Genomic DNA, 25,899 nt, shown 5'->3' on the forward strand with positions numbered 1-25,899 from the left:
GTAATTTGCAAACGCCTGGACTTGCCCCGTGATAAAAACTGGTGGGAACACAAAACCACCTTCAGTGCTTGAAAATGATCACATCTCATTCCTCTGGAACTTCACCATTCAAACTGACAGAAATATAGATACAAATAGGCCAGACATCATATTGAAAGACTTCAGACAAAGAACATGCCTCCTCATTGATATGACTGTCCCAACCGATATATACATATCTGTCAAGACCTACCAAAAACTGAGCAAATATAAATATCTTGAAATAGAAATCAGCAAAATGTGGAAGCTGAAGACTAAAACAATACCTGTTGTCATAGGTGCCCTGGGAATGATAGCAAAAGGGGTTGATTGCTACCTAGCTCAGATACCAGGAAACCCCCAAATGGCAGAAATTCAAAAGATAGTGCTCATGGGAACTGCCCATATCCTAAGCAAAATACTTTCTATATAATCTCAAATTTTAAAACAAACACTTAATTTTCTTATGGTTTCTTAAGCATTCTCTAGAACAACACTATGTACAAAAACCAAATATATGGCACCCTAGATATAACACCAACATGAACTTCTAACTTATATCTTGAGGTCTCTGGGTGAGACTTGAAGCCAACTTGTACAAATGTAAAGCAAAAGTCAAACAAAGAATAATAATAATAATATAATAATAATAATAATAATAATAATAATGATGATGATGATGATGATGATGATGATGATAAAAGAGATATATATGTGTAAGGGTGAGAGCAAGAAAATAAGAATGAACATAAAATGTAAAACATTTCAAAGGACTTGCCAATCTTTTGCTGTCAGTTTTACGCTTTTTTAAAACTGTATACATGCGTATGTGTGTGTGTGTATGTATGCTTTGTGCAGCTATATATACAATATATACAATGTATGCATAGCACAATGTTAAAGGAAATAGGAAGAAAGAGCCGTTTGTTTCTTTATTAACTTTTACATTGGTTTTTGTACTTCTGCATAAAAAGAAATCTTTTCATAAAGAAAATGGAGACACATATTTATTGTTCAATTCCAGTTTATTCATCACTATAGAGAAAGAAAATTTTAACTTCAGTAATTGTTATAGCTGGTAACATTTAGAAATTTTAGAACTAGCTATTTTGCTCATTAATTGTTATAGTGTTTTTGCAATAGAAATGAAAACACTTGATTGAGTAAATAAGACAGCAGTTGAGTTTCTCTGTGTGTGTGTGTGTGTGTATAAGTATATAAATATATATATATACACACATACTTACATACATAGATGCATATATATATACATGTGTATATATATATATATATATATGTATATATATATTATATATATATATATAGATATATAGATATATATATATATATATAGATATATAGATATATATATAGATATATAGATATATATATATATATATATATATATATATATATATATATGTATATATTATTCAAAGGAATTCCAACTCTGTCTGTGTTTTATGTTTTATTTATATTCTTATAATATTAATGTAGGATATAGAATATATCATATCTATAAAAGGCATGATGTGAGTGCGCGCGCGTGTGTGTGTGTGTACGTGATTGTAATTTATGCACGTCCACAAATTAGCACACATGTCACTCCAATTTTAGGACATTCGTCAACACCCTACCTGGGTTTTGTTAACTTATTTTTTCCCCCGAGGCACCTGTGGATACAGGTAAAAATCTATTTTCAGCAATATTTTTTAGCCATAAAAAATATCAGCCATAGCTTTTTGACGTCGTCTAACAAAAAAAAATACGATAAAGAAAAGTGGGAGAGAAGCAGAGTTTCATGGGGTCTAAACAAAAAAAAGAGAAAGACAAAGTGAGAGAGAGATAGAGGGAGAGAGAGAAAGAGTAAGTGACGACATTCATAAAAAATATCAGCCATAGCTCTTTGACAGCATCTAACAAAAAAATAAGATAAAGAAAAGTGGAAGAGAAGCAGAGTTTCACGGTGTCTAAACAAAAAAAAAGGGAAAGACAAAGAGAGAGAGAGAGAGAGAGAGAGAGAGAGAGGGAGGGAGAGAGAGACGTAAGTATTGATTGTCTTATTAAATAGATGAAATATTGAATATCAAATATTAAAGGACTGGTATACTTTCTAGCATTTAAGCAGTCTTCAAGGTCCCAGGTTGTGACAGGAATTAATAAGAATATAAATAAAACATAAAAAACAGAGTTGGAATTCCTTTGAATGATATATATCCTTCTATACACAATCATACAAACCCCTTTTATTTATATATATATATATATATATATATATATATAATATATATATATATATATATATATATATATATATATATATACTAAATGGATAAATATTCGAAAATATTTATATATATATTATTATTATAATTATCATTAATGAAATGTATGATAACAACAATAATATAGGTGGCTGACATGCAAAAGCCAATAAATGGCAAATCCAAAATTCTATAGTTAATTTATATATATATATATATATATATATATATATATATACACACACACACAAAGTAAAGGCTTGTGGCTTGGTGGTTAGTGTACAGCACTTACAATAGTGAGATCATGATTTTGAATCCCCAGACCAAGCAGTAGGTTGTGTTCTTGAGCAAAACACTTCATTTCATGTTGCTCAGCAATCATTTCAACATCTGACATGTGGTACACTATGCACCTACAATATGATTGAGGGAGTGAGTTAATGTAATGGACAAACATTTGACCGCTATGAATAAATCATCTGTGTAGGTCTTTCTGCAGGAAGTTGTCCTCATTTGTCATTTACTACAGTATAGACCACCATATATATATATAGGTGCAGGAGTGGCTGTGTGGTAAGAAGCTTGCTTCCAAACCACATGGTTCTGAGTTCAGTCCCACTGCATGGCACCTTAGGCAAGTGTCTTCTACTATAGCCTTGTGCCAACCAAAGCCTTATGAGTGGATTTGGTAGACAGAAACTGAATGAAGCCTGTTGTATATATATATATGTATGTAGTTGTGTATCTGTGTTTGTCCCACCATCATCACTTGACAACCAATGTTGGTGTGTTTACATCCCCATAACTTAGCAGTTCAGCAAAAGAGACCTGTAGAATAAGTACTAGGCTTACAAAGAATAAGTCCTGGGGTCGATTTATTCAACTAAAGGCGGTGCTCCAGCATGGCTACAGTCAAATGACCGAAACAAGTGAAAGAATATATATATTAACTGGAAATGTTTCACAGCTAAATAAGCAGTCAAAAGTTCTCTACTGAAGGTGCTATACCTTGACTCTGCTAGTTTGAGGCATTTGGAAAAAAAAAGAAAGTGATTGCCAAGCATTTAGAACAAACTGTTGCAAAATTCCACTAATTCCTACACCCGATCTATCAGCCATTAATGATAAGGGTGCATCTGGAACAGGGTGAGCCAAAAGCATAACTCTTGATAGCTTGTCCTTAATATCCTCAAAAGCTTTTAGTTGAGTAGAATTTAATGATATCAGCTCATTTTTTTTTTTTATTATGTAAAAGTTCTATGATGGGGAAAATTGTTTGAGTGCAATGTGGAATGAATTTTCTATAGAAGTTAATCAAACCGAGAAATTCTCGTAACTTTGTTACAGAAGAAGGTACTGGAATATCATGAATAGCATCAAACTTATCCTGTAATGGACATATTCCATCTTTATCAATTACATGTCTCAGAAAAGTGATGGGAGAAACACCAAAACCAGATTTATTTGCATTAATTATTCAGCATGTTAGAGGTTGATTGCTTTAAAGTAAGAATTGGATATATTGATAAAAGATAAAATGTCTAAATATCTGAGACAATGTATTGTTAATACAATTATTATTTTACAGACAAATAACCTTATTTTTAGAGATGAAATTATACTTTAATAAATTGGTATATGTATGGTGAACACTCAAAATGATGACTCACATATTTATTCTAAATACATTCCAAAAGATTGAGCACCTTTTCAAACTCCACTTGTCTAACACCCATGAACATGTTTACGAAGTTAGAAAACAGCACAGCTCCCATGACTTTCGGAAACATTTTTACATGCTAAGAGTTGCTGAAGCATGGAATAGACTGCCGGCATCAGTTGTTAGTTGTCAGAGTACTGCATCCTTCAAAACTTCCATGCTTCCTGAGATTCGCCAACACTACACCTGATTTTCTCCCCTCCATACACATGCAAGCATGTATCTGACTCATACACTGTTCACTTTCCAGGTATTTGTACATTACTGCATATGCTCTTTATACACATTTTTGACAAGTTGTGGTGCACCTGAGCACTGTATACAATAATTTCATTATTATTATTATTATTATTATAGGAATATACTAATCACTGTTCTGTTCATCACAGAAGAGCTTCTTCTTTACAACAAGTATGTTCATAGCACACTTGATTCATTAGTACAATGGAATCTGGGACACCTATGTTTTGACATGTGGTATCTCATCATGCGCTGAAGCACCCCAGACCAAAGAACCTAACTACAGCTATAGCCCTGTTTATGATTTCAGTGAAAAATACTTTAATATTTACATCTACTCTACAGTTTGATCTTTGATTGTCACCAATTATTATATTTCCGTATGTGTGCATAGCACCATACTGGATTCAGAATTAGATTCAGGAATATCTTTGATGATAGATCTATTCAGTCAGTTCTGATAATAGTAAATATGCTTCTTTTTTTTACATAAAAATGTTCACCATAAAAGGTGGGGGGTTTTTTCATGTGTAAAAATTCTTTGTAGATAACTTACTTTCAATAACTAACTAAAATATCATTGACCTAACTTAAAACATACAAAGAAAAATTCTATGTAATTTTTTTTTAATTGTTTCTGGTATTGAATAATCATTACACAATAAAATCTGTTGTAAATTACATTTGTTTTCCCTATTATCATAATTTTTTCCATACTGGATTCAGAATTAGATTCAGGAATATCTTTGATGATAGATCTATTCAGTCAGTTCTGATAATAGTAAATATGCTTCTTTTTTTTACATAAAAATGTTCACCATAAAAGGTGGGGGTTTTTTTCATGTGTAAAAATTCTTTGTAGTTAACTTACTTTCAATAACTAACTAAAATATCATTGACCTAACTTAAAACATACAAAGAAAAATTCTATGTAATTTTTTTTTTAATTGTTTCTGGTATTGAATAATCATTACACAATAAAATCTGTTGTAAATTACATTTGTTTTCCCTATTATCATAATTTTTTTAATAAAAGAAAATGAAACAATTTCCCTTTTGAAAACCTTGCCTGGCTTATAATAGAAGTTTCAAAGTGAAATGTTATTCAAAAATATTCCATTTAAAAGTACACTATTATACAAACAAATGACAACCATGCATACAAAAAATTCCTTTCATAACAATTGCATATATTTATTTGTTGCCCACATAACTAATCCACCTACTTACAACTTAAAATTTACTAATGAAAATATGTAATATATTGAAAACAAAATAGATTCACTAATAATTTCTATTATGTTATCAGTTTTATATATTTAAAAAGATTTACCATCGTAACCATTTTTATTGGTATGCTACATTTTAGTGGGTAAGCCTCACAACCAAGGAATTTTTAATGATTAGTAGTCCCCATAAACATAATAAAAATCATAGTAATATGATATTTCTTTTTGTTTTTATTAACTTAATTTAAAATAGCTTAATTATGTATCAGAATGATTTAGCTAAGTTATTGTTAAAATAGTTTAGCAAAGTCAGACTATTAACCTCAAGCAATTAATGGTATTGTTCTCCGTAATCATACTGTTGAAACCTTACATCATTTAACATCTGTTTTCCTTGATGATATGGGTTGGAGATTAAACATCTATTTTCTGTTCTGGGATATATTGGAAATAAAGGCTATGAGTTCAAAACCATCCTAGTAAAAATAGAGTGACTGAGAATGGTCAAACATTAAACAAATTCAACCACAACAAAGTACAGAGGTAAATGATTAAAGAGATTAATGATCAGGAAATTGTAAAATGATTTTTAAAATTATATACCACTCTGAGTTCATGATATAATAATTAATGTTAGAGACAGTTACAAGCAACTACCTCCTTCTTCATCATGAGCCTCTCCCTTACTCAGTGATTTCCAATATGATTTCTGTAGAGCCAGATCATTAACAGAACTGTTTGTTCCTTCTCAAGCCACGCCTGGCTCATAAGGGCCGGTTTCCTAGTTTCCTTGGTGTATTGGTTCTCCACCTGGACAGGATGCCGGTCCATCGCAGGTGAGTTGCAAGGTGCAGAAGGAAAGAGTGAGAGAAAGTTGTGGCGAAAGAGTCAGCAGAAGTTCGCCATTACCTTCTGCCGGAGCCACGTGGAGCTTAGGTGTTTCGCTCATAAACACACACATCGCCCGGTCTGAGATTCGAACCCACGATCCCTCGACTGCGAGTCTGCAGCTCTAACCACTAGGCCATGTGCCTCCACATCAACAGAACTCCTGACATTTGACCTTTTTACACTGAAAGCAATCTTGCCGTATTTGACATCAGCAAAACCTTCAATAGTAGCTGTCAGGAGAACTTCCTTTATAATAATAATAATAATAATAATAAAATGCCCTGATGCAGTACCAGGCAGTGGCTCTCATGGCTTCTGATCTTAACAGATTTGAAGAGTTATCATGTACATTGTTTTGTCTTGGTATAAAAGCTGGGCTACACCAAATATTCTACTCAATACCACAGATTTGCTTCTTAATTGTCAGTTGAGCATGTCCTTATTAGCTGATGATATGTGTATCTCTGATCATGAGCAGAAGTAGTGGGGGAGCATCATAACCATGCGTTGAGAGGAATTCTTTGGGGTTTGGATAATTCACCTTTGAAAACATGAGTGTTTGTTCAACATCCTTAAACAGCCCTTATTCAGGGACTTTTTGAGCGGAATGGGCTACTCAACCTGAAGAAAATTCTAACTGGGCCCCACCTGCAAGTTTATGCGCTGTTTATCTTGATATGAGATCACTATGTTGTGCACATATGATTGTGATGCATGTGCCTGGTGTACCCTCATCAGATGGGTAGTCATGATGGATATACTGGGCTTCGTAGCAGACAGGTAGACTTGATGGGCTTTGTATATTTTACACCAGTGTCACTTTGAATGCATGCACTATTCTCTCACTCAATAATAATAATGACAATAATTATGGCTTCAAATTTTGGTACAAAACCAGTAATTTAAGGGAAGGAGTGAGTTGATTTAAATGTCTCGTAAAAATACTGAGAAAAGGAGAACATATATGAAGAACTAGTGAAAATCCTACAGTTCTTACATTGAGGCTTCAGAATTTTGCTTGTACCTTTTATCAAAGGCCTATGCAACAATAGATTTACAAAAATATTCAGAAATGTTGTGGTCCTCCAAAAGACAACAGAGCAAACTGATTCACTTTTTCCAAATACGATTGACTGGAAGTAAAGTGAAGATTTGTAAAACATTCCAGGGATTGTCCATTTGAGGTTCCTGAGCTGAACACATGCACACAATCACATATACATATGGAAAATACACATAAGCATAGGAGTGGCTGTGTGGTAAGTAGCTTGCTTACGAACCACATGGTTATGGGTTCAGTTCCACTGCGTGGCACCTTGGGCAAGTGTCTTCTGCTATAGCCTCGGGCCGACCAAAGCCTTGTGAGTGGATTTGATAGACGGAAACTGAAAGAAGCCCGTTGTATATATGTGTGTATATGTTTGTGTGTCTGTGTTTGTCCCCCCAACATCGCTTGACAACAGATGCTGGTATGTTTACATCCCCGTAACTTAGCAGTTTGGCAAAAGAGACCGATAGAATAAGTACTAGGCTTACAAAGAATACACCCTGGGGTCGACTTGCTCGACTAAAGGTGGTACTCCAGCATGGCCACAGTCAAATGACTGAAACAAGTAAAAGAGTAAAGAGTATATGTGCATAGATAGTGATGAAGTACACAACTGTGTACTAAAGTAACACACACACCTACTCAAGTGCATGTTTGTCCATGCACACACACACACACATTAAATGATCAATCTTAACCAACAAAACTTTAACAAGCTCTACAGACATAACATGGCTTACAAAAACTTTAACAAGCTCTACAGACATAACATGGCTTACAAAAACTCTGACTAGTATGGATGTATTATCTTTTAATATTTTTCTATTTTTTTACTTTAAGGGAGTGTGGTGTAGTATGCTGCAATTGCTCCTTGGTGTAAATTTATAGTGAGCCTTCTTAAACTGTATCAGCTACACTGGTTTATACAGATTGGATTATATATGTCAAGAATGTTATGTTGCCTGATGTTGTATAAATTGGGTCTTAATATGTGAAGAATTTAATGTGACAAGGTGACAGACTCATTAACACGTTGCTCAAAACGCTTAGCAGCATTTCATCCGTATTTACATTCTGAGTTCAAATTCTGTCATGGTTGACTTCACCTTTCATCCTTTTAGGGTCAACAAAATAAGTACCAGTTAAACACTGGGATCAATTACACCCCACCAAAAAAAAATTGCTGGCCTTGTGACAAAATTTGAAATCAATATATGAAGAATTGGTAAACTAAGGAAGTTACGAATTATGTTTTTTTTCTTCTTCTTTCAGTTCAACATATTTATTCCAATATCATTTCTGATCGCGGTAGCATTCCTTCTTATCATCCCATTTGTTGCGGCACCAAGAGAAGCTAGTATAGGACTTATAATAACTCTGTCTGGAATACCTGTCTACTATTTGGGAGTCATATGGAAGTCAAAACCTGAATTTTTCCAGAAAGCTATAAGTAAGAAAAGCAATTATATTACATATATATATATATATATCCTTGGTTTATTTTTGTATCATATTAATCTTTTATAACTGGTAAATTCAGATAAAAATTGTTGAGATATAAAAAAAATTATAGGTTTATACATTAAAGATGTTAAATCTGCTTGTAAATGATTTAAACTAAGTTAGAAATAGCAATATATTGTTGGAAGGTAACCTCTTGAGGGCTTAATTTTTACAGAGAAAATTCTTTTTGATTAACGACAAACAAAATAGCAATAGAATTCCCTTTAAAATTGTTTTATATTATTCCTTGCAGTTTTATTCAACCTTTGTCTTAAGTTTCCCTTAAATTATCAATATAAATTGCTATAATAAAAAAAAAGAGAAATGAGGTTTTTTTCCTATTTTTCAATGGTTTTTTTCCTATTTTTCAATGTTTGTCATACTTTGATAGTCAATATTTCTCAAATCCACAAATTTGTTGATGAGGAGTATTGTGAAAAAAATGCAGGTGATCACCTCAATAGTACTTTATGCAGGTGGTACATTGTGTTCTTGAGCAAAACACTTCATTTCATGTTGCTCTGTGACTACTTTGTCACCCAACTCATGATACACTGTGCACCTGTTCAGACAACGTCGATTTGATGGAGAGAGTGAATTAATGTGCAGCACAAATATTTGATCACTAAACAAATCATTTGTGCAAAGCTGAATGCTTATATGTTGTCTTCGAGAGGAGAGTCCATAATACATATATATATATACTGGTAAAAATGGTAAAATAACAAAAGAAAGAAAGAGACCTCAATATTATGTAAATAGAGGAATTTATCTGTGACAATTATTCAGTAGCCAAGATAAAATTCTGAGTTTCGGATGCCAAGGTGGAAATCTACTCAGAGTTTTATCTTGGCTACCGAATAATTGGCACATATTATATTTACAGATATATATGTATATATATATATATATATATATATATGTAAATATATATATATACACACACACACACATTATACAAATATATGGATAATACAGTCCACTACCTCAGGCAGTCAGAAAACCCCACAGTTAACAAACAGTGCAGGCATTAGTTTCCTTTGTCTTTATAAATCCTTTATTTCATTCACTATTGGCAATTATAAGGTCCGTGAAGATTGCTTCACATAACAAGGTACCACAGCTAAATGCATTATACTATTTAGCTCTGCTATGTGCTCAAATTCCACTGGGATTGACTGTACCTTTTTCTACCATGAATCAACAAATTAAGTACCACCAATACACTGATAAAACATAAAATACACTCACCTTCTTGACTAAATGACCTTGTGCCTAAGTAAAAGAGTAAAGATCCCCTTAACTCATGAAAGTTCCCTGCTGAGGTACAAATCCAGGCAAGGTTGTTTTATGGAAGACCAGCAGTGGCCCATGCATACCAGCCTCCTCTTTCCATGCCACCGATATTTTCCAAGAGAAAGGCAAAGGCTGATACAGCTTGGCACTAGTGATGTTGCGACTCATTTCTACAGCTGAGTTAACTGGAGCAACGTGAAATAAGGTGTCTTACTTAAGAACCCAACACACAACCCGGTCAGGGAATCAAGCTCACTACCTCACAATTGTGAGCCTAACGCTCTAACACTGAGCCACGCACCTTCACTGTGCCTACTTTCCTCTGGTGCCTAAGTAGGAAATTAATATTAGTTAAAATATACTACTTTCTTTGGGGGTGGGGATTTGGTTTGCAAGATTCTTTATGTCATCATCATCATCATCATTGTTCGACCGTGGTCGAGACTTTCATAGTCTTTTCAAATGGCTAATAATGTGTGCGCGCGCCACTACTACACACATTGGAAAGCATTGTACAACCAAGCACTAAAGAAGATCTTTCCTCCTCCATGAAACAAAGCTGTTCCCGCTGGACGTCAACCCAGTATTTCTAAGCTACGGACCCAGTGATTTATTGTAAGGTTATCTCCCTAGATAGATTGCCTTCACTACGGCTAAGGAGCCCTTTCTACCCCATGTGAGTTCGTGTGTTGAAGCATATTCTGTTGTCTGGGGAGAGTCAAAGCTTTTGCAAAGGTTGCAAGATGCAACGAAAATTTTAGGAAAATAAAAATAAGAAAAAAAGTGGAAATTTTACCGGTGAGTGTAAGGCACAAAAAGAAAATGACTCTCCCCAGACACAACAGAATATACTACTTTCGTTTTCTTCTTATTTATTTATTTTCTTTTTTTTTTCAGCTTATATGACAAAGCAGTTACAGAAGACATTTTTGGTTGTTCCATCTGACAAATCGTAACAATTTCATCCATTAATATCAACTTCCATTTCTATCAAATGTTTCATTTAATACAGAGCTTTGGGGGGGGGGACAAAACAAAAAAGGAGAAGAAACGAAAATGAAATGATATGACATTAGCATCCAAGAAGTCATTAATTTCAGTGATTATTATTATTAGTTATTGCTAACTCCACCACTTTTTCTTTTTTTTTTTAACTCCTGATCCTTGCTTTATCTTACCAAGCCCGCAATAGTTTCAGATTGGACACTAACTGCACTTAACTCATCTTTTGATAAGATGAAGTTTTTTGAAACATGTTATGGAGACTGCACACTACTTACGCATCCTCAGAAAAAAAAAAAAATGAACTTTATCCTTATTAGATGCGTCTTAAATTCTATTATAATGTAAGAAAATTAAATCAGATATTTTTCTTTATCCATAAAGAAAACTTTGTGTAATGTAAAAATTGTGCATATTAAACATCATAAAAAAAAAAGAAACAAACACATCCTGAGAGAAACGCATTTGTTTTTTGCTTTGTTTTTTCTTTTAATTTATAATGTTCTATTTTGCAAAGTTGCAAAGTAAAATTTAATGAAAACTCATATTGTAGTCACTGCTATTGTTGTTCTTGTTGCTATTGTTGTTATTGTTGTTGTTGTTCTTGTTGCTATTGTTGATGTTATTGTTATTGTTGTTGCTACTGCTGTTTAACCCCAAGTCAACCCAGATCAAGCATACATATATGATTAATGGTACTCCAATTACATCATTATTTTCTTCAAGCATTTTAAAAATTTATGTGTCCTCCCCCTTTTAAAACTGTAGAGTTTGAACTGAGGAAGGTTTCGCCACCATTTCTAGTGAGCTGACAAATCACACTAAAGTTTCTTCCTTGGCTCATGGCGGATGTAATTGTCATCGAGGCGGTGGTGATGGTAGTAGATATGATTGCCTTTGAGGTGGTTGTTAAAGACACCTGTGCCGGTGACACAGAAAAAGCACTGTCCAAACTTGGCAGATGCCAGCGCTGCCTGACTGGCGTCTGTGTCAGTGACACATAAAAACACCAACCAATCGTGGCCGTTTGCCAGCCTCCTCTGGCCCCTGTGCCGGTGGCACGTAAAAAACACCCACTACACTCACGGAGTGGTTGCCGTTAGGAAGGGCATCCAGCTGTAGAAACACTGCCAAACCAGACTGGAGCCTGGTGCAGTCTCCATGGCTTACCAGACCCCAGTCGAACCGTCCAACCCATGCTAGCATGGAAAATGGATGTTAAATGATGATGATGATGATCAGTGAAATTGCTTGTAAATCCTGCATAAGTGATTACTCTTGATCTTGATGCTGTTCTTGTGGTGATCATGGTACAGCTTTCTTATTACTGAAATTATTGCAGTTGCTGTTATTATTGAAGTAGTTGTTATAGCTGTTTAGTTGCAGGTCAGCCCAGATCAATCAGACCCTATAATCAAAGGCATCCCAGCTATGATAATCCTAGGTTTTGCTCAACTAAACCTTTCAGGACGACTCCAGCATGGCTACAGTCCAATGACAGAAACAAGTGAAAAATACAAGATCAAACATTCCAGGCATGACCACACCATATTATTCAAACAGTAAATACAAAACATTATGCAATGTATTCTTCCTTTTTAAAATGGCCAGTTGAAATAGGAAGAAGATTTCGCCTGTGTCAGGCCTCGAAGCCAATGTGGTTGATGCCAGTGTTGCATAATTAGCACCTGTGCCAGTGGAACATAAAGAGCACCTTTGAGTGTTGGGCTTCACAGAAGCAATGACAAATGACCAAGATCTTTAACAACACACCATGCTCGAGTAGAAGACCCATCAAGCCACGTGAAATCATAGTTGTGGCAGATACTGGTGTCACACAACTGGCACCCATGCTAGTGGCACATAAAAGCACCCATTACAATCTCAGAGTGGTTAATGTTAGGAAGGGCATCCACTTGTAGAAACCATGCCAAATCAGACTGTAGTCTGATGCAGCTCCTCAGCTTGTCAGCCCTGGTCAAACCATCCACCCATGCCAGCATGGACAACGGATGTTAAATGTTGATGATGATGATCTAGCAAATTGAGTGATTACACAGAAACCTTTTTTCATTGGTTTACTCTATAAGCTGTAACAAAAACAACTTTGAAGGTTATGCTTTCAGAAAATCTCTTATTTCATATCCATTTTACCATATACAACTGGACTGCAAAGGTTAACCACTCAGTTAATTTACATTATATCCCAATCTCTAGCTAGTTACCATGACAAGAGTATCTTATCTGATTTAGCATCCGAAGATATCCTAAAATATATTCTGACAATATTTTAGAGCCATATAATCCATACCGTTTCCTTCAATAGCTGATTAAATCAGACTTTTCTGTGGAGCTTACTTAGTTCACTAATCCATATTTATCTATCTATCTATCTACCAAGCAATTTCTCTCTGTCTGTGGGTCTGTCTCTTCACACCCACATACATATATATATAAAGTCCTATATATATATGTGTGTGTGTGTGTACACATATTTATGTATATAGATAGATAGATAAGAGATAGAGTCATCTAAGATTCCATGCCATGTGTATGTGTGTCTACATACATCCAAACAGGCATATCATCATCATCATCGTCTAACGTCCGTTTTCCGCGCTAGCACGGGTTGGACGGTTTGACCAGGGTCTGGGAAGCCAGGGCTGCACCAGGCTCCAGTCTGATCTGGCAGTGTTTCTACAGCTGGATGCCCTTCCTAACACCAACCACTCCGCGAGTGTAGTGGGTGCTTTTTATGTGCCACCTGCACAGGTGCCAAGGGTGGGGGGTCTGGCATCAGCCACGATCGGTTGGTGCTTTTAACGTGCCACTGGCACGGAAGCCAGCCAAGGCGGCGCTATCATCGGCCACATTCGGATGGTGCTTTTTATGTATATTAAATTTAATCATCTATTTTAATTTTAGCATTGTATAGCTCAAAATATGATTTATTCTTTCTTGAACATACCGCAATTCATTTTTATTCATCATATTTCATCAACGTATCTACAAAATGTTTATTACAAGATATTTATCCCTACAACTATCTCACTTTATATTTTAAAGATTCTCTCCTGTTCATATTTCATATTTGCCTCTCCAAGACAACTGCTCAGTGACTTTAGATTTTTAAAGAACCTTTAAAATAAACTAAAAGTCAATGTAACTTTAAAAATCAACAAACTGACAGCTGCTCCTCCTCCAAAATCATATTCTATGTCAAAATATGAGATGATCATGATTGAAAAAACTTTTAATGTGGTTATGTTTGATCAAGGCTGGCATGGAGCTAAGCAACAAAATCTAAGTAAAAATAGCTTGATCACCCGTTTAGTTTGCTCCCACATTCTAGTTTCTTCAACCTCCCAGAGAAGTTTGGCAAAGTAAAACAGGATCACTTTCCGACCCTGAAGGAGTTTTGTGAGAAGGCTCTCTAAATTCAAGGGAGCTATGAGGTTGACTATTTTTTCAGAAATGGGCTCACCAAAGTCCAGACAGATGTACTGGCTAAACACCCTCTCCTGTCTCTTATAGACTCCTTACTCTATATACTTCCATCCAAATCCCTTTTTCTTTTTCATTTCCTTTATGTTGATATATTCCTTTTCCTGCATAACCACTTACCTTACCAAACATACAGCTCTCCCCATCCAACAAAATGCAACATAATCCTACATATAAAGCCAAACATAATTTCTTCACTCTAGAAGAGCTTACTAAGTCTATTAGCATTGACCCATACACAAACATATATGCACTAAATACTCAGTTAAGACAGTGTATGTTCCTGCAGCTTGATCAATGGAATTACATAGCCACTGACTTTTATTACTATTTCATGGCTAAATCTATCTGATCCCAGGCAGACTCAGCTTGAATCAATGTTACAGTCCATCTGACAGCATCCCACAAATTTAACCCAATTTTCCCCTCAAAAAGCTTGGATTGATCCAAGGACGTTAAAAGATAAGACACTTGCCAAAAGCGACCATGCAGTGAGAGTGTATTTGGAACCTTTTGATTATGAAGTAAACAACCATTTAAACATGCCTGCACTCATATCAACACACACACACTCCTCAGTAGAAAGTTTGTAGTGTTATTGCTTTCTCCTATATTCAATCTGCTACAATATTTCACCTACTATTACTATTACATGGGTTATCCCCAATTATTAAGGTTATTCTGCCATACAGCCTCCTTATAATTTATTGTAATATGAATATGGATGAACAAGTACCATTATAATTTCTCAGACTACTGACTTCATGTTTAAAAAATGAAGGTTTTTAATATTTACATGTAGCCTATATTTCCATCTCAGGTCATCATGTCTCATTCCTGGATATGTGCATGACACTAGACTGGATTTAAACTTGGGAGCTTTATTTCATCAGTGGATAAAAATAGTAGAAATGCTCTTATCCACTAAGTCACTGACAAATGAAAACACATGATGATGATTGGAGATCAAACTTAGATTCAGATTCTTCCATACTGAGAGACATAAAAAACAGCAAGCTTCCTCCAGTATAGTTTGTCTGCCACAGTTCTTTCTACTCCTATCCAACACAGTCCTCATACTTTTGAAGTCTTCTAGGAGCGTCCAACATCAAGTGTTCTTGAGTTGGCCCTTTTCATCTTTAAAGATGAACTTAATGTTTATAAAACTGGTTGGTTGTCCCTTTTTGACCAATTCTGCTTCAATCACAAGCAGTTTTAATCATTCTAACACGCTAAGAGTTGCTGAAGCATGGAACAAACTGCTGGCATCAGTTGTTAGTTGTCGGAGCACTGCATCCTTCAAAACTTCCATGCTTCCTGAGATTCGCCAACACTACACCTGATTTTCTCCCCTCCATACACACGCAAGCATGTATCTGACTCATTCACTGTTCACTTTCCAGACATTTGTACATTATAGCATATGCTTTATACACACTTTTGACAAGTTGTGGTGCACCTGGGCACTGTATATGATAATTTCTTTATTATCATTATTATTATTATTATTATTCATGAGCAGACTGGATAGTAAAAAGACAATAAGCTTCAATTATCAGAAGAACAAATCTGTATAGTCAAATCAGAGTAGTAGTAGTAGCAGCAGAAGAACTTAACCCGTTACAAATAACAACCAAATCTCCTTCAAAGCACAATCTACTGTCATAAAAAAAGAACAAAAAGACACACCAATTAATCCATTTGATTAAGAATGATCTGGAACTAAACAACAATGGTTGCACAATCTCTGGTCATATTTGGAATATTGAACATAAAAGCTACCCCTCAAACATTTCAATCAGCAAGCAGTATTCGTTAATTTTGCTAAACCAGAACTAAATGAGAACACTCAACAATACAGATATACTTGACCAGTGACAAACAAAACTATTAACCCACATCAAAACCCTTCCTTAAACTGACTAGAAATTGTTGGACACCTGAAAATGCATCATGATATTTGACATTCCCCACTAGAGAATTTTTTCCACTAGCAATTTATAGCCAAAATAGCAGTTTATAACCAAATATGTTATTTCAAAAATGGTTTATAAGCAAACAAATATTCTGCAGATTTCCTAGCTGAAAACCAAAATGAGGAGAAAGAGAGAGGTCCTAACTATTACTTAGAAATAGTAGGAAGGACACTTCAAATTTATCTTCAACCTGTTAATTTTTATAAACAGGTTGAAAATTAATTCAAAGTTTAATCATCATTGTAGGCATCTGAAGTATAAAAATAGCTTTTATTTTTTAAAGTATTTGACATCAGTAATAGATCAGTTTAAGTTTGACAGTGGCAAACTTTCAGTTGACCAGTTACATTTCATGGGTTTTTTTCTAATTTTTGTATATTAAAAAAAGTATAGTTTTCTTGATGATGTTCAACTCTTGCACTTTAGAGCAAATATTTTATTGGCATAGAAAGATTAAAAGTTAGGAAACATTTGAATTCGAATGAGCATCATTTTAAGAAGTTATCAAAGGTACAAGATCAAAATAATATTTCATAAAAGAAGAAGCAAAATTCAGCTTGAACTTAAAATTCCCTTTAGCTAGTCCTTTTCCATGAGGTAACCATGCTAATTTGTTAGACAAGTTCTCTCCTCTAAATGGCAGGCACAGAAATGTTATATATTTGAACAAAACAGTAAAAATGTTTAAGAAACTAAACTTTTATGAAGTGCTGGAAAAAACAATTTAAAATTGCAATTGAATTATTTTCTTGATTACGTTTTATTTTGATTGTCTTGTTTTTGTTATCTTTTGTTGTTTTTTTTTAAAACTAAAATATAATCTTTTCGTGATAAAGAAGCTCTTAGAAAATCCAGTAAAATTACTTTTTTATTATGTAATTATGCAATTCGATTTCTTATGTTTGTGTATAAAAGGAAGCCATGTTAATTAACATGTCTTTTCATTCAGCAGACAAGCCAGGTCTAATAATGAAAGCAAACTAGAGAAGGCACTTGCAGTTTCATAATTTACTTAAATTTTTCATGTTAATCATCAAAAGGAATGTTGATGCAATGCTGAAAATCAAATGGTTGGAAAGTGTATCCGTTTCCAGAATAAAATTTATTCTGAAACTCAACCCTAAAAGAGAAAAAGAAAAATTATCATAAATTTCATCATTTAATCTCATTCTTTTCATATAAAAACAAAATATTTTATATAATTCACTTTAGCTAAACTTGAAATCTAATTTCAATTACTCAGACATCAAAATTTCTTTGGTTTCCCCTTGTGCTCAGCTCAAAATAACTGACAAAGGCTCATAATATTTACATATAATTTTTTTTATACATTGTTTTAGCATATGACCTAAAATAATGTGTTTTAGGCGACAAATTGGCTGAGTGATTAGAACATCAGACAAAATGTTGCATCATATTCTGACTTCTTGCATTCTGAGTTCAAATCTCAATGTGATCAACTTTCTAGGATCAACAAAGTACCAGTCTATAACAGTGGACTGGTGGAATTGTTAGAGCATCACATGGGGTATCTTCCAATATTTGTTCAGCGCCTTTGCATTCTAAATTCAAAATTCACCACAGCATACATGATAGACTTAATCCACAGCCCAGTTTAACACCACTACCTGATCCTGCTTGGGTGCCTTTAGTGAAGCCTACTTTTTTGCAAGCATCAGGCTAGATCTTAACTAGTTTGAAAATACCTTCCTTTCTCCTGTCAGTCTAAGAGTTCCTAAGAGTAAGGGAGCAGGAGCATTGCTCTTTCCTCCTGACTAAGCAATAAGGGAAAAAAAAAGCAGCTCATGACTTTTATAACAAACATATGTTCCTTCAGTGAGTGACTATGTATGTACACAAGCACACATGCAAGAATTAATACTTAATTGCAATAGCTTCAGAAACAAAACCAACATTGATACCTACATCATCGGGTTATATAATACTTACCAGTGTAACCTAAGAGCATGGAGGAAAGCTGAAAGACCTTCCATAACAAGTAATATAGCTATGGTGAGAATTGCCCAAAAAAAGAACACAGCAAAGATGATAATACAACCAATATATCCAACATTCATTGAAAGACCAATTCTCATCACCATGTTCCATAATACTTCAGATAACTCTGAAAGAATAAAGACATCAGGATTATTAGTATATAAGACATAGCAGCAAGGTTAAAGTAATACAAATTACAAGGTTATTGTAACACAAACACCAGTAAGACAATCAAAGTAATACATTCATTTACTTGAAACATTTACTCTTACACCAATGACAGTAAAAAAATAGTATTTAAGATATCACTACTAAACATTTAAAGTGAGAAAAATTGCATGACACATATGAATCAATGAATTCTATACACAAAGGCTTGCACTATTCAAAATATTAACTGATATATAACCTAAGAGAGAGAGAGAGAACATGGGCAGTTCATAACAGCACTGAAGATGAATGCGACAACTAAACAAATTCATGGTTCTTCAACTTTTGCACATTTTTTTGTTTAACCCTTTAGCATTTAAACCGGCCATATCCAGCCAAAAGTATTCTGCCTGTTTTATGTTCAAACTGGCCAGATCTGGTCTCTCAGACCAACCCTACAATATTGTTTTAAAAATTAACAGCTACCTCATCAAAATCTCATAGCTACAAGATAATGCATGATTAGTTCAAAACAATGTGGATGAAGAAGCATTAATTTTGGCAGAATAATGCGAACTCTAAAGGGTTAAGGACTGTAATCCCAACATTGTTTTAGAATAGGGTTAGAAATCCTGAGAGGTGAAAGGTTTTAGGTACCTTGTTAAAAGTTTCAGGAACTATTTACTAACATAGAGATACAAAGTTTCATTCTTTTCACTCTTTAAGACACTTGCTCCTACTCTTCAAAATAGAATTATTCACTTGTTTTATTTGTCTAATTTTAATTACATTCTGCTTAATATTAACTACTACAGGTGAGAGTTGGTGACAGGAAGAGCCTCTGGCCATAAAACATCTGCTATAATAAATTCCATCTGACTCAAGCAAGCATGGAAAAGTGGATATTAAAATGGTGATGACTGTAATAAATTTAAAACAAATTAGCATGCACACATACAGATATACACCCTTCTATCCTAGACTATCTGAGGATACACACAAACACACATTAAAATATAAATGGCCAAGTGGCAAGAACAATGAACAACCTGTGAAGAGGTTGATGGTTTAAATCTATTTGTTGGCTTTGTATTATGTCAGTGGCCAAGACACTTAACACCTAATTAGCTGTAAATAAGTATTGTTCAACAGGATCAGATTGCTGCTCCATACAGCAGCAGTATTTAAAACTGACGAGTGGTTTGTTAGCTTGCATTATAAGATTCAACTCCTAAGAAAAGCAAAGAAACATCACACCAGCATAATACTTCTTATAATGACAATGTGAAAACAAGGGCATGGCCACAACTAATAGGGTTAAGAAACTGATAACACATACACACAAAAACGGAATTTGAACAGAAATTTATATTTACCTGCATGAGCCAAACTTAAAGCCCAGAGTCGAAGATATGATGCAGTATTTGAAATACAGCCTAAACAGTACTCAATTGTGTGTATACATTGATGTACAAATATATCACCAAAATTGAACTGCAAAAGAAATAGAGTCACAATTTCAGAATGCCTGTCATGCAAGACAATATAAATAATATGGTAGTTCATGAAGGAGTCATACCCAATGACTGGTGTTGCAGCACCATAGTCAACTGCTACAAGGGGAAAGGTGATGCTTTAGATAGAAATAACTACAGGAGTATCAAATTATTGGATCGGGTGATGAAAGTTAGAGAGAGAGAGTCATAGTCCAACTAATTAGGGAGAGATTCAGAGCTCACCTGAGGTTAAATAATAACAAGGTTATTCTGAAATTTATATTCTATGTTTCTTCTCTAAAACAAACAAATCAAACTGAACATTATATGAACGTTTATTACTTAAATATTCTTAAACCCCAACCAAGGAAATTTTTTTAAATTATATATGCTGACTGACCCTCTCTAAGAGACAGTAAAATATATAAAAACTCAAAGGAAAGGTGATTCAAATAACAATTTAAATTAAAATAAGTTGTTTCATAAATTTTATACATATATATATATATATATATATATATGTATATATGTATGTGTGTGTGTATGTATGTATAAATAAATAAATACAAACCTCAGGAAGTTCACTCTTTGAATGTAGTGACTCAGAAGAGACTTCTACTTGTTCATCAACATTTATAACATAGTTGGCTGCAACATCATCCTGAAATAACAAAATCACAATGATTTAGTCATATAAAGAGGAGGGCTTGAATTGATAAATGCATTTAAGATTTATGGTTATGTGAGTGAGTGTGGGTGTATAGTGTGGAGGATGTAATTTGATGAATGTAATGTATATATATATATATGCATGCTATGCATATGTTGTGTGGTGCATGTTATGTGGTACATGTATGCAGGTCATGTATGTGTGTAATGTATGTATGTAATGTACGTCGTGCGTGTATGTCGCGTAATGCATGTCATGTATGTTGTGTAATGCATGTTGTGTATGTCATGTATGTAATGTATGCTGTGTATGTAATGTATGCTGTGTATGTCATGTATGTTATGTATGCAATGTATGTTATGTATGCAATGTATGTTATGTATGCAATGTATGTTATGTATGTAATGTATGCTGTGTATGCAATGTATGAAATGTATGTTATCTATGTTATATACGTTTGTAATATGTGTGTGTGCATGAATGCATGCTCCCCTCCCCCTTCTCTTGACATCTCACAATGGTTGTAAACAAATATCACCATCATGTAAGTGATATCATTCATTTCCAGTCTTATCTGAAAAACATGTCCAACCATGGATAAATATTACCTTGCTTGCAAACAGGCAAGGGATGGCAACAAGAAGGGCATCCAGGTGTAGAAAATTCAAATTCCATCTGACTCATACAAGCATGAAAATATAGATGTTAAAATGATGATCACAATCATGATTGTAATTGCATTTATCTGTGTGTGTGTGTGTCTCTCTCTCTCATTAGAAACTCAAAGCCATTGATGTTTACAAATTACAGCATGAAATATAACATATATAGACCAAATTACTATCAATTAATATGAAAATATATACAGATAATTTCCAAAATTTAATTACATACATCACAGTTCACGAGACCGCGTTGTGAAGAGGCACTTGGTAGTTGACTTCTCTGGAATAAAATTAAAAAGAAAAATTATATTTGCAGAAATCCAAAAGTATTTCAGATATTAAAAAAATACACCACTGCTCATCTTAGTTATTTAATATTTTTTATCAATGTTTCTCACTATTAAGCTCATTTTTAGAGATGAGGCATGGCTGTGTGATTAACAAGTTCACTTCACAACCATGTGGTCTAGGGTTCAATCTCACTGTATGGCATCTTGGACATCTTCAATAATAGCCTCAAGCCAACCAAGGTTTTGTGAGTGTAACTGGTAGATAGAAACTGTGTGGAAACCTGTCATGGTCGTGTGTGTACATATATGTCTCATTCTTTCTACTTAACATCTGTTTCTCCATGCTAAACTGAGGCCAAATTTTTATACAGAAAATGTCCTTTGAAGCTGCAGCTCAGTATAGTCATAAACATGCTCATCTAGGTTTTTAACACCATTTGAAAATGAAAAAAAGCAGTCTGTGTGTGAACGTCTCATAACAGCCATGTAATAATATAAATCTCTAAAACAGATACCAGACTTGAGGTAAGTACTGACATCAATATGAAGAATTAAAACCCTTCACATTAATGCCCCAATGTAGCTACAGTTTAATGACTGAAACAAAAGAACAAAATAAAAGTAGAGGAGGTTAAGAGCCAAAAAAATTATAGTCTTATAAATAATCTTAATAACTAATAGTTATTAATCTTCATAATTATTATCATCTAAATATTCCAGTTTGTCAATTTATTTTACCCATTTTCCTTTATGAAAAAGCATAGATGGGTTTATTGTACATCATACATTTTGAGAGCATTAGCATCATTGGTTATAGATATCCAACAAGCCGATCTTGGTTCACTGCAAATATGACGGCAAGAGTGACAAAAAAACTGCGTGTTACATGAATGGAATGGTACTGCACAGTGGAGTTGAAACTGGAAGTATGTGGTTGCGAAGCAAACTTCTTCACAACACAGTCATGCCTATGACCATATGGATTGGCAGATTACTATTTTCTCTTTCTCTTTTACTTGTTTCAGTCATTTGACTATAGCCATGTTGGAGCACCGCCTTTAGTCGAGCAAATCGACCCCAGGACTTATTCTTTGTAAGCCTAGTACTTATTCTATCACTCACTTTTGCCGAACCGCTAAGTTACGGGGATGTAAACACACCAGCATCGGTTGTCAAGCAATATTGGGGGGACAAACACAGACACACAAACATATATAGACACATACATGTATATATATATACAACGGGCTTCTTTCAGTTTCCATCTACTAAATCCACTCACAAGGCTTTGGTCGGCCCAAGGCTATAGTAGAAGACACTTGCCCAAGGTGCCACGCAGTGGGACTGAACCCGGAACCATGTGGTTCGTAAGCAAGCTACTTACCACACATCCACTCCTACACCTACGTTATGTTCATTGTGAAGACACTAAGTTCTCAATGGCAGAGATCATCTTGCTATAAATACCACAGTGGTATAATTCACCAACTGTAAGCATCATCGATATTGCAGAATTGAAGATTGTTTTATAGGTTTGCAGTACTGTATCAAAGTGTATCAGCTATAGAGTCTGTTGTATGTGTCTTACCAGTAGTGCTATATTGTATACACAGCTAAAACACTTAACATTTACTGGTTCAGTCAAGTGAGTTATAAATAAATACTATGAGAGGGTGAAGTTCACCATTGTAATTGGTAAGTGCTTTCTTATCTTGATGTACTAAATTCAAGTTCTTTTGTAGTTTGGAGATGGTGAGGATCTGCCATGTTGACATCATTCTTACATGCAAAAAGAGTCTTTGAGCAGAGTCTCTTCATCACCACCACTACACAACCAACTGATTTCAAACAAAAATAATTTTATACTAAGAATATTCTTTAAAGCATACCTTCACTGCAGCTTGATGTCTAAACCATAATATAAATGGCTTTATCAATAACATCCATGGAACACATATGAATGCAAGTATCACCAAAATGGTCTGTATATTTGTCTAAAATGAAATAGAAAAATAGAATAACATGTAAATAATCGGTAATATGAACAATAAAACAATGATGAAACTGTACAAAAAATTGCTTCATATGAAAAAAAAAAAATTAATCTATAGAAATATGCATGTATATACATATAAATAAACAGTCTTGTGTGCGCTGACATGCACATACCCAAAATGAATAACACGTAGTCACATTCAACTTCTGATAACTTTTCCTCATTACACAAAACCTAGATTTTAAAAAATGGATTTTCTAATTTTAATTTTCTTTTTAAATAACTGTATTTATGTCATGCTCTTTTGTGAGAAACTTCAATTTTCAGAAAAATCAAAAGTGCAATTAATGACATGAGGTTACAAAAACTTGTGCAGAAAATTTTTTGTTATCACAACTAGCAACTATTAAAAATAACACATATTGTATATGTTGAGCACAGCCATTATACAATATATTACATTATTTTACATTGAATATGAACCAAGCCATGGAAAGTTATTCTAGGTTTGGTCATTTAAGCTTGCTGACTGGCAGCAAAACATGCTGGGAAGGTGTGGGTGAGTAGTAGACAATAAGGAGTTAAAGATAATTGGCAGAAATGATGGTAGGAGAGGGTTGATAACAAAATTTGAAAGAAACAAGTAGAAAGAGAAAGAGAGAAGCTCAGGAGAGGAAAGAAAGAAAAGAAAATGGATGATAATGATATATAGAAAATGTTTGTTACAAGCAAGTTGACTATAAGTAACAGCTAAATCTATCTTAAAAATGGAATGACACATTACTCTTTTACTTGTTTCAGTCATTTGACTGTGGCCATGCAGGAGCACTGCCTTTAGTCGAGCAAATCGACGCCAAGACTTATTCTTTGTAAGCCTAGTACTTATTCTAACGGTCTCTTTTGCCGAACCATTAAGTTACAGGGACATAAACACACCAGCATCGGTTGTCAAGCGATATTGGGGAAACAAACACAGACACACAAACATATATATACACATATATACGACGGGCTTCTTTCAGTTTCCGTCTACCAAATCCAAACACAAGGCTTTGGTCGGCCCAAGGCTATAGTAGAAGACACTTGCCCAAGGTGCCACGCAGTGGGACTGAACCCAGAACCATGTGATTGGTAAGCAAGCTACTTACCACACAGCCACTCCTACACCATTAGATAATATAATCCTAGATATATTATTCTTGATACAATGAATATTCTACAGCTGGAATATTCTTGATTATAAGTCTGCTTAATCAGGGCTAACCTAGAGCTAAACAATGATTAGGCTGACATTGCATAGCCAAGAACATTTCAAAATTCTTACATAACACTAAATAAATATGGCTGGGTGTATAATCCACCTTACTCTACCTATAAAATCAAAACGTGATTCCTTGATTTACAATTCAAAGTTCAATTCCTCCCACTTGCACATCTACCCAAAAGCAATTTTTGTTTTATTTACTTTACAAAAAAAAAAAAAAAACGAAATAAGAAGCAGTCGAGTGGAGCAGAGACATGCATGAAAGGACAGACGAGTTCTATATGATATACACTTACTTGATGGTTATATAATTCACTGGATTTGGATTCAAATAGAAACATACTGATGAGCTCTGAAAAAAAAAAAATTTCAAAATCAAGATTGTCCTTTTACATTCTCTTTCCACACACACACACATTTTCTTCCTAATTATAGAAATTGCATCTGTCAAACTCCATCTGTCTAACACCCGTGGACATGTTTACAAAATCAGAAAACAGCACAGCTCCCATGACTTTCAGAAACATTTTTTCACGCTAAGGGTTGCTGAAGCATGGAACAAACTGCTGGCATCAATTGTTAGTTGTCAGAGCACTGCATCCTTCAAAACTTCCATGCTTCCTGAGATTCACCAACACTACACCTGATTTTCTCCACTCCATACACACGCAAGCATGTA

The 25,899-nt window shown here is 34.3% G+C and overlaps 2 protein-coding genes across 5 annotated transcripts in view; one reads left to right on the top strand and one right to left on the bottom strand.

Moving 5' to 3' along the window:
* LOC115227414 (large neutral amino acids transporter small subunit 1) overlaps positions 1 to 11,672 on the top strand; it is a 75,392-nt gene extending 63,720 nt beyond the window's left edge. For both annotated transcript variants that reach the window (XM_029798325.2, XM_036507444.1), the window contains exons 11-12: positions 8,683 to 8,860; positions 11,107 to 11,672. In XM_029798325.2, the coding sequence (XP_029654185.1) occupies positions 8,683 to 8,860; positions 11,107 to 11,165 (237 nt within the window). In that variant the 3' untranslated portion in view covers positions 11,166 to 11,672. The remainder of the gene's footprint in view (positions 1 to 8,682; positions 8,861 to 11,106) is intronic.
* A 5,270-nt stretch (positions 11,673 to 16,942) lies between these two features.
* The window catches only part of LOC115227248 (V-type proton ATPase 116 kDa subunit a1), a 52,979-nt gene continuing 44,022 nt past the window's right edge, over positions 16,943 to 25,899 (bottom strand). For all 3 annotated transcript variants that reach the window (XM_029798161.2, XM_036507440.1, XM_029798210.2), the window contains exons 17-23: positions 25,517 to 25,572; positions 23,850 to 23,954; positions 21,900 to 21,950; positions 20,907 to 20,996; positions 20,216 to 20,333; positions 18,642 to 18,816; positions 16,943 to 17,811 (exon numbers count right to left, since the gene is read on the bottom strand). In XM_029798161.2, the coding sequence (XP_029654021.1) occupies positions 17,718 to 17,811; positions 18,642 to 18,816; positions 20,216 to 20,333; positions 20,907 to 20,996; positions 21,900 to 21,950; positions 23,850 to 23,954; positions 25,517 to 25,572 (689 nt within the window). In that variant the 3' untranslated portion in view covers positions 16,943 to 17,717. The remainder of the gene's footprint in view (positions 17,812 to 18,641; positions 18,817 to 20,215; positions 20,334 to 20,906; positions 20,997 to 21,899; positions 21,951 to 23,849; positions 23,955 to 25,516; positions 25,573 to 25,899) is intronic.

This window comes from Octopus sinensis, linkage group LG1 (assembly GCF_006345805.1).
Source record: "Octopus sinensis linkage group LG1, ASM634580v1, whole genome shotgun sequence".
NCBI lineage: Eukaryota > Metazoa > Mollusca > Cephalopoda > Octopoda > Octopodidae > Octopus > Octopus sinensis.